A 10,332-nucleotide genomic window follows, 5' to 3' on the forward strand; every position below is an offset into this window, starting at 1 on the left:
AAAAAGTGAGCAAGGCCAGGTGAGGTGGCTCACACCTATAATCCCACCACTTTGGGAGGCTGAGGCAGGAGGATCACTTGAGCCCAGGAGTTAGGGACCAGGTTGGGCAACATGGCAAAATGTCAACTCTCCAAAAAACACACAAAAAATTAGCCAGGTGTGGTGGTGCATGCCTATAGTCCCAGCTGCTGGGCTGAGGTGGAGGTGAGAGGCTGAGGTGGGAGGTTGAGGCTGCAGTGAGTTGTGATCGCACCACTGCATTCCAGCCTGGGTGACAGAGTGACAGAGTGAGACCCTGTCTCCAAAAAAAAAAAAAAAAAATTTAAAAAGGAAGGAAATCAACAAACTCAGAGATCTAGAACTTGATCTTAAACAAACAAAAAATGCTGTGTGCGGTGGCTTACACCTGTAATCCCAACACTTTGGGAGGCTGAGGTGGTTGGATCACCTGAGGTCAGCAGTTTGAGGCCAGCCTGGCCAACATGGTGAAACCCATCTCTACTAAATATTCAAAAATTAGCCGGGAATGGTGGCACATGTCTGTAATCCCTGCTACTCTGGATGCTGACGCAGGAGAATTTCTTGAACCCGGGAGAAGGAGATTGCAGTAAGCCAAGATCACAGCACTGCACTCCAGCCTGGGCAACAGAGTAAGACTCTGCCTCAAAAAAAAAAAAATGAGGGTCTCACTATGTTGGTTAGGCTGGTCTCGAACTCCTGGCCTACAGAGCAAGATTCCTGTCTTAGTCTCCCAAAGTGCTGGGATTACAGGTATGAGTCACTGTTCCTGGCCCAGATTATATTCTCAGTGCATTATATGTATTAACTCATTTATTCCTCAGCTCTATTAAGTGCTATTGTTGATCCTATTTTATAGATGAAGAAGCATGGAGAGGGTCAGTACCTGGCTCAAAGTCACACAACTAATAACTGATCCTGGATGAGGATTTGAACCCAGTCTAACTCCAGGCCCACATTCTTAATCAGCACTCTATACTGTCTTTCAGTTGAAATGAAATGTTGAAATTCATACCCACACATTAATGCAAGGTGTACAGGTAACCAGAACCTCCCATAACATCTAGTCTACAGGTCCTATACCTGTAGACTAAGTACTAAGTAAAGGAAATTAGCAAAAAAGAAACTGTGTGGTTTATATCAGAGTCTTGAGAAAATGGGAAGATGCAGAAACAGGCACACACAAAAAAAATCACCTTACAGAAAAAAAAAAAAAAGAGAGAGAGAGAGAGAGAATGTTCATTATCATTATCATTAACAGTGAGGAAAAGAAATAAGCAAAGAGAACGCTTTAGGGAGAACATTTCAACAGAAGTCCTTGCTGGGGTGGCTGAAGGCAGAAGTTATCTCTAAGCAAAAGAAACTACTAGTGAAAATGACAGACGAGCTGGAATGCACATCCCAACACTTTCTTTTTTATTTTAATTTTTATTTTATTTATTTTTTTTTGAAATGGAGTCTCACCCAGGCTGCAGGGCAGTGGCACAATCTCGGTTCACTGAAACCTCTACCTCCCGGGTTCAAGTGATTCTCCTGCCTCAGCCTCCTGAGTAGCTGGGACAACAGGTACATGCCACCATGCCCAGCTAATTTATTTTGTGTTTTTAGTAGAGATGGGGTTTCACCATGTTGGGCAAGCTGGTCTCCAACTCCTGACCTCAGATGATCCTCCTGCCTAGACCTCCCAAAGTGCTGTGATCACAGGCATGAGCCACTGCACTGAGCCACCAACACTTCCTGATCTTTTCAATGTCATGACATACATAGAATATGATATTTGTGCATTACACTGCAACAAATGGAGGAAGCTGCTTCCAGATGGCTCAGTCTGTCAAGATCCCACCTGGCTGCCCTAAAGGCTAGGAGAAATGCTGGCATGGCTATAATCTATTCTCACAGGCTGGGAAACTCTGATATAACAACTTAGGTAGTGCTAAATCATGCACACCTGCATTGCCTGTCTTATTTCACCCGCCTTCATAAGGTTTAATTCCTAGGGGGTTTTAGCTGCTAACAACCATGTGGGGCTGGGCATGGTGGTTCATGCCTGTAATCCCAGCACTTTGGGAGGCTGACTGAGGTATTAGGGTTGCTTGAAGCCGGGAGTTTGACACCAGCCTGGGCAGCATAGTGAGAACCAGTTTCTACCAAAAAAATAATAAATAAAACTTAAAAAATAAAATAAAAACAATGTGGATTATTGTTTTTTCAATCTTCATCCTTAAAGGACAAAGCTCAGACACCCTTGATTATATACAATGAATGAACTTGAGAGCCCAAAGGCAATTCCCAAGAAGTGGTTCAAGGACTATGAACAACAGCAATAGCCCTGAGATGGGTGAAGAAGCTTCTGAGGTCATTACAGTACTTTCAAGACATAAACACACCTGGAGAGCTATAGTCTGGCATTTTGCTCAAAAAAAAAAAAAAAATTACAGTGGGGCACAGTGGCTCATGCCTGTAATCCCAGTGCTTTAGGAAGCTGAGGTGGAAGGATAATTTGGGCCCAGGAGTCCAAGCCGCAGTGAGCTTTGATTCCACCATTGCACTCCAGCCTGGGCAACAGAGCAAGACCCTGTCTCTAAAAAAGAAAAAAAAACTACCTAGTACTACTCACACTTACACACTCTAGGATTAGAAGCCTCGTCAGGTTTTTATCAGCTTTGGTGAGCCTTTCATTAACCCACACAGGTATTCAGGGTTTCTTTCAACTTGATATTGTTAAAACATTAACATAGAAGTGAAACTGTACACATGAGCTGGATGTGGGGCCACCTTACAGAAGCATGATTTTTTTTTTTTTTTTTTTTTTTTTGGAGACAGAGTTTTGCTCTTGTCACCCAAGCTGGAGTGCAATGGCGTGATCTCTGCCCACTGCAACCTCCGCCTCCCAGGTTCAAGAGATTCGCCTGCCTCAGCTTCCCAAGTAGCTAGGATTAGAGGTCCTAGCTACCACCAGCTGCCACTACGTCCAGCAAATTTTTTTTTATTTTTAGTAGAAACGGGGTTTCACCATGTTGGCCAGGCTGGTCTCAAACTCTTGACCTCAGGTGATCTACCCGCCTCGGCCTCCCAAAGTGCTGGGATTACAGGCGTGAGCCACTGCGTTCAGTCCAGAAGCATGATTTAATGGTAGTCAATCAAGCGTTGTTCTACAGTGTTAACCTTTTCCTGCATAGCTAGGAGGCCCTCTTCATAACCCAACACTCTCTTCCCAAGCCCATCTTGGCCAATATTACCTTTCAGTTTCTGGTATTCATTAGGTTCTGATTCCTCCTCTACTTTTCTGAGTAATACTCTTACCTCCCTAAATCCCTGTCTCTGTCAATCATCCATTTACCCATCCAACTACTCAACAGTTATTGGTTGCCTCTCTTCTTTTCTTTTCTTTTTTTTTCTTTCTTTCTTTCTTTTTTGTTTTTTTTGAGACAGAGTTTTGCTCTTGTTGCCCAAGCTGGAGTGCAATGGCATGATCTCGGCTCACTGTAACCTCCACCTCCCGGGTTAAAGTGATTCTCCTGCCTCAGTCTGCTGAGTAGCTGGGATTACAGGCATGCGCATACCTGTAAAAAATTAGCCACCACGTCTGGCTAATTTTTTATATTTTTAGTAGAGATGGGGTTTCTCCATGTTGGTCAGGCTGGTCTCGAACTCCCAACCTCAGGTGATCTGCCCACCTTGGCCTCCCAAAGTGCTGAGATTACAGGTTTGAGCCACTGTGCCCGTTCTCTTTTTTCTTTTCTTTTCTTTTTTTTTCTTTTTTTTTTTTTTTTTTGTTGAGAGGGAGTCTCGCTTTGTCACCCAGGCTGGAGTGCAGTGGCCGGATCTCAGCTCACTGCAAGCTCCGCCTCCCGGGTTTGAGCCATTCTCCTGCCTCAGCCTCCCGAGTAGCTGGGACTACAGGTGCTCGCCACCTCGCCCAGCTAGTTTTTTGTATTTTTTAGTAGAGACGGGGTTTCACCGTGTTAGCCAGGATGGTCTCGGTCTCCTAACCTCGTGATCCGCCTGTCTCGGCCTCCCAAAGTGCTGGTATTACAGGCTTGAGCCACCGCGCCCGGCCTCTTTTTTCTTTTCTTTAGAGAGAAGTCTCAGTCTGTTGCCCAGGCTGGAGTACAGTGGTGCTTGACCTCCTGATTCTCCTGCCTCAGCCTCCCAAGTAGCTGGGATTACAGACTCAAGCATCCACATTCAGCTGATTGCATGTGTTCTATGTGTAAGGCCACACTACAGGTTTCTTGCAGAACTAGGACCAGATCCCAGATGGAACTGGAAGTTGTGAAAAGAATAGGGGCTTTGGAGTCACACAAGTTAGCCATGTGCCCCAGGTCCATCTATCCATCTAGTAAGTAGGCTAACTAGACTTACTAGCTCTGAGACCAGGGCAAGTGACTTATCTGCACCAAGCTTCCGTTTTCTAGCTGTATTTTCTGCAACTAATGTTTGTGTTTTAAGGCTATTGTGAGGATTAAATGAGATCACAAACTAAAGCACCTGAAACCAAGTGCATGCTCCCTACCTTGTCTCCTGACTTCTCTCTCACATCTATGTTTCGATGCGATTACCCAAATGTCTGAAAGTTTTCCATTTTAGAAAGAGATTTACCTTATTGTTGATGACAGTGTAAACTGCTTCAATTCTTACAGAACACATTTAGGCAGTTATCTATCAAAATTATCAGTGCGTATTTTGACCTAGTAATGCCACTCCTGGGAAACTGTCCTATAGATATACTTGCACACATTCAAAATGATGTAGGCACAAAGGAATTCATGGCAGTCTTGTCTGCAACAGGAAACGACTGTAAACAAATCAAATGTCCCTCAATAGGGGACTGGTTAAATAAATCAAGGAAGAAATTATTATGCAGGTATAAACAAGGAGAAAGAAGTTCTCTATATATCAACATGGAAAAATCTCCATATTTTAGGTGAAAAAAACAAAGTGAGGAACAGTGGGTATAGTACACTACATTTATAAATAAAGATGAGAGAAGGAAATAATATTTGCAATGCATAAAGAAACTTTGAAAGAATATATCCAAAAAACCCCTAAAATAATAAGTGTTTATTCATGTGTATGATTCGAACTAAATAGATGATGAGGATGGGGTGGAAGGTGTACTTTTCAGGCCTGACTTTTCCAAATATTTTCACATTTTTGAACCATGTATGTAGTTTTTTTATTCCATTTCAATTAGCTGTATGCAATCACCAGGCCTACCACAAAGACATACCAAATGCTATTTATGTGCCAGGCTCCAGAAATGACACAAAGGCACACATTTGAAAGAAAAAAAATTTATATAATTTCTATATGCAAGAAAAGCCTGTACAAATTAAGTTTAATGTTAATGAAGTTTCTTCTTCAATTCAAAAGGAAAACTTTCGTGCAGTTAGGACCAGATGACCTAACTAGATGTCACAGTGTGAAATATTGGGTGAAAACTGAAGGTATGACCGCAGTACAAAGAACAATTCACATAACTGTGTGAAATTCAAGCTTCATCTGATTGCCTAGGCAGCATGGACAGCAAGCAGCTAGTGAAAGTTCAGGTTAGAACAAACAAATGATTATAGCTGTCAGTGGAAATGTACACATTAACCTAGCAATGAACTTGTCAATAATTACCACCTATTGACTTTGTCCATGTTTGGTGCTTGGGCTGTAACACCTTGGAAAGAAGTCTGCCAAAACAGATCGCATTTATATTAGGAAAGAATTGAGCAGTGATTATCCATGTTAGCAGAGGGCTAGGAACACTGGGAGGAGGGTTTGGATGTGAACATCTAGACACCTTCGGGCACATTAAAGTCTGTGGAGTCAATAAAACCTTTGTGTTCAGATTGCATCGGATCCTCAGGACACTCAAAAGAACAGCAATTGTCCTAATATTTAAAACTTGCTTCCACAAACACAAGAAATTCCAAACTTAATCTGTCTGATTATCCTTTGGAAAGAAAATCTCTTTCCTCACACATTTCAGGGCACGTCATAAAAATCGATGTGTGACTACCACATATTAGGCACTGTTCTACGCTTTGAGGAGCACTGGATAATTGTTTACAATCAGAGTCTCCAATTCTGTTCTCCCCAACACACACACCTATCTGGTCAGTCATCTTGGGAGGCAATAGGAAGAAGCTCTGTGAGATTCAGTGTCTACTGAGTCAGGGCAAATATCCCCACATAATCAGTAGAATAGATTATTCCTGTGCAACCTAATGTCTGTCTACTAGTAGCTGCTGTCTGCTTTAAATTTATAACAAAGGCTGGGCACAGTGGCTCATACCTGTAATTCCAGCACTTTGGGAGGCCAAGGTGGGAGGATCACTTGAGCTCAGAAGTTCAAGACCAGCCTGGGCAACATAGCAAGACCCTGTCTCAATTTTTTTAATAAAAAGTAAAATAAATATATAATATTTGTATAACACATTATAATATGTATCTTATTTAGGGATTAGACTAATATTTAGAATCATAATAAGGGATTATTCTATCCCTAAATAATATATATAGTATAGGCTGGGCAGAGTGGCTCACGCCTTTAATCCCAGTACTTTGGAAGGCTGAGACGAGTGGATCACCTGAGGGTGGGAGTTCCACCAACATGGAGAAACCCCATCTCTACTAAAAATACAAAATTAGCCAGGTGTGGTGGCGCATGCCTGTAATCCCAGCTACTTGGGAGGCTGAGGCAGTAGAATTGCTTGAACCTGGGAGGCAGAGGCTCCGTCTAAAAAACGCCGTCTAAGAAAAAAAAAAAAGATATATAGTATAATGTGTTTATTGTATTGATTTCACTGTTTTTATAGTGGATGACCACACACCTAATGGGGATCCAGAGTGATCCGAGGCAAAAACAGATTTACATCTCATTAGCAGAAGCTGGTTTAAACATATAGGTTCATTTTTTTTTTTTTAATTGAGTCTCACTCTGTTGCCCAGACTGAAGTGCAGTGGCCCAATCATAGTTCACTGCAGACTTGAACTCCTGGGCTTAAGCAATCCTCTCACCTCAGCCTCCTGAGTAGCTGGGACTTCCAGTCTGTACCACCAAGAGTTACATTCCCTGAAATACACGTGTCAATTAAAAAAAAAATTTAGATACAGGGTCTTACTATGTTTCCCAGGCTGGTCTTGAACTCCTGGCCTCAAGCAATCCTCTCCCATCAGCCTCCAGAGCCACTGGAATTATAGGCATGAGCCTCTGTGCCCAGCAAAGCATATGAGTTCAAAGCACCAGCTCTGATTCTTAGGAGCCCTGTGACCTTAGATAAATTATTTACTCTTATCTGTAAAAACAGGACAACCATAATATTTAGTCATAACATTGTTATAAGGATTAAATGAAGTAATTCATTCAACAAATCATTACTGAAGACCTATTATATGCTGAACATTGTTAGGCACTGAGAGTACAGTGAATAAATACATGTACCAGACACGTAATAAACTTGGATTGTTTTTGTCTAAAAGTATGTACACTCAAGCTTGGGGTTGTACCTAGGATTTAAAGAAGTTTAAAGCTGCAGAAACAGGAATGAATTATTTATTGGGCCTAAGATCATGAAGTTGAAATGTTGACGAACACAGAATAGTATCTAATTACAAGAGAGTATTGTTTGATCGAGGGTCAGAAGCAAATAGACCTGTTGATTGATTCAACGTGTGTGTTGAGCAATTTATGCAGCATATTAGGTTAATTTTCTAAAGGCTAGAACTGGTTGTCAGGCGTTTTAACACCTCTTCCATAACAACATCTGTGAAAACTCAGAACAGCAATGAGTTCTAGAATAAAAAATGGAAGAGTATAACTCAAGTGGAATAGTTATCAATACTGATGATAAAATATTTTTTAAGATAAAGTTATTCATTATTTTCTGAAAGGATTAAAAACTGCATTACACCTACTGAATACTTTTGCCCCGAGAGTTACATTCCCTGAAATACATGTTTTAATCAGTTTAGAACTATGTAATGGTGAGTCAGTACTCTGCTTGTGAAACCAGGATGCTCCTCCTAGGATAACTGAAGCACAGCAGGGGTTAAGAGAAGTCAGAATAATAAAATGTATCTTCCTGAAGCATCCATTTTCCCTCGGCTTTTCATATTGAAACCCACAAAAATTTATCAGAGACAGAATGCGAAACTCTACTTAATTTCATAACATAAAACATGAAACATTGGAGAAACAGCTTGCTCTGGCATCTCGTTGGGGGTATGGAAGCTCTGGGCTCTTTAGGAGAAAAGTTAGTGAGCACTGTGCATTATAAATGAATTTTTCCATCTTTTCACATTGTTGTCTGTGAAAAGGGGTTTGGAATCACTTTTAAAATTTTTTTTTATTTTTTGTTTACTTCCTGACTTGTCATTGCTTTCTGTTATTTATGGAAACTAGAAATAAACTACCACACACCACAAAAATAATAGAAACACAACGTATTTCCTGACTAGGACACCGTGGCTGAGCTTTGAAAAGCATTCATGACCATCTGGTGCGCTCTACCAACAACATCAGAGAGGAAGACTTTTCTGTTACTGCAATAACACAAGGTGCTAAGAGAAGATCTGTGAAAAGGAATTCACTCCAGTACAAAATCCCTGCTAAAGTTCGCCTTGCAGAAGACTGTAAACTAGCTTGACTGAGTTTGCTTAACCTCCATAACATTGTCCAAAATGTTAGACATTCAAAATCTAAGAAAAGTGAGTCGGCTGTAAAACCCATTCTCTAATTCATGTATCTGCGTGTATGCTTTTCACAGTACTTATCACTGTCAGAAACGATCTTAGCCAATTGTTTCACGTGTTTCTTGTCGGTCTCCTCCACCCTCAATCTCCACAAACAATCTCCACTTGTATCTCCAGCATCTAGCCAAGCACTGGGGTATTATATAGTACATGTACAAAACGTCCTTGTTGAGTTTCTTCAGCAAGAGTCAGTGATGACCACTTTTGATCACACATACTTCTCAATGGATACTTAAGTCAAAGATAGGGGAAAGTGTGTCTGACCTATTCAGAGTGCAGGAACCCATTTGATGGAGTGAATGCTCCTCTGGATTCTCCGCATCTTTTGCCATCTTTGATGCTGAAACGCTAATGGGAGGCGTAAATGGGGAAAAGTGGTTTTTGTTGTTGTTTTAGTAGAGATGGGGGAGTGGAAGATCTCGCTTTGTTACCCAAGTTGTTCTCGAACTTTTGGTCTCAAGCGATCGCCCCGCCTCAGCCTCCCAAAGTGCTGAGATTGCAGGCGTCAGTCACGACCCCCAGCCTTGGGAGAAGGCCTTGATAGGACATTTCTCCTGTGTTTAAGGCAATGCCGAGGCTAACCGCCTTAGGGCTTCAACACCAATTCCCCGAGATCCCATCAGCGGACAGGGTGAGTCCAGCGCCCGGCCTCAGGCAGCGAGCGCTGCGGAGCGCACCAGGGCCACCGCACCCGCGGTCACAGCAGCGCCGCTCCAGATTCGGGAGGAAATCGCGCTCTGTCCCGGGTTCTGCTGGCATCCTCCGGGGCGAGGCCTGGCTCCTGCCAGCCGGGGTGGGCACGGGGCACACCCTTTGGACCTCCCGGGGAGTTAGCCCACCCGAGTCCCCAGCCCGGACGCCGGCGGCGCCAGTCCCCTGCTCACCGCTAGGGAACTTGCTGCTGTCGCCGGCCTTGTTGAGAGCGCTGCTGGAGCAGCCCATCTCCGGGAGCGCAGACACCTGTCTCAGCCCCGCGCGGGTGTCAGCCCGGAGCCGGGATCCGAAGGCAACCGCACCTGTAGCCGCGGAAGTTTCTCCAGCTCTGCAGCCCGGCTCCCTTGGGCGTAGAGCGCAAGCGCGCAGCGGAGCTAGGCGTAGGGGTGCGCACCTGGAGGAGAAAGGTAGCTGGCAGGAGGTGGAAGGAGCCAGGGAGGGCAGAGCGGAAGAGAGCGGGAGGGCCAGGACGCAGAGGAGGGCAGGGACAAGTGGATCCCAGGAGGCAGGAGGGGAGACGGTGGAGGGTATGGCACGGTCAGAGAGGAAAAACCCCTAAAGCAGGGATAGAGAGGATGTCAGGGGGCGAGGGCGAAGCGCTGGGAGGTATCATCTGACTCATCACTAAATAGCCAGGGACGGGAGGCAGCCTTGGGACTAGGGGCTATTGATTGGTGGACTAGATGTACGATGACAGTCTTATTTTCTTACATAACTACAATTACCACAAGAAAGTTTAACTTTGGTACAGTACGGTTTAATCCACCCTCCATGTTTCATTGTTGCCAAATGTCCAATCCAGGACTGCACGTTGCATTTAGTTGTGTCTCTCTTTAGTTTGCTTTAATCTGA

General features: G+C 43.5%; 1 protein-coding gene across 3 annotated transcripts in view; it reads right to left on the reverse strand.

Moving 5' to 3' along the window:
* Positions 1-10,056, reverse strand: part of LOC105476090 (glutamate rich 5) — a 28,822-nt gene extending 18,766 nt beyond the window's left edge. For all 3 annotated transcript variants that reach the window (XM_011731738.2, XM_011731739.2, XM_011731737.2), the window contains exon 1: positions 9,651-10,056. In XM_011731738.2, coding sequence (XP_011730040.2) covers positions 9,651-9,708 — 58 coding nt within the window. In that variant the 5' untranslated portion in view covers positions 9,709-10,056. The remainder of the gene's footprint in view (positions 1-9,650) is intronic.
* Between the last annotated feature and the right edge of the window lie 276 nt (positions 10,057-10,332).

This window comes from Macaca nemestrina, chromosome 8 (genome assembly GCF_043159975.1).
Source record: "Macaca nemestrina isolate mMacNem1 chromosome 8, mMacNem.hap1, whole genome shotgun sequence".
Classification (NCBI taxonomy): domain Eukaryota; kingdom Metazoa; phylum Chordata; class Mammalia; order Primates; family Cercopithecidae; genus Macaca; species Macaca nemestrina.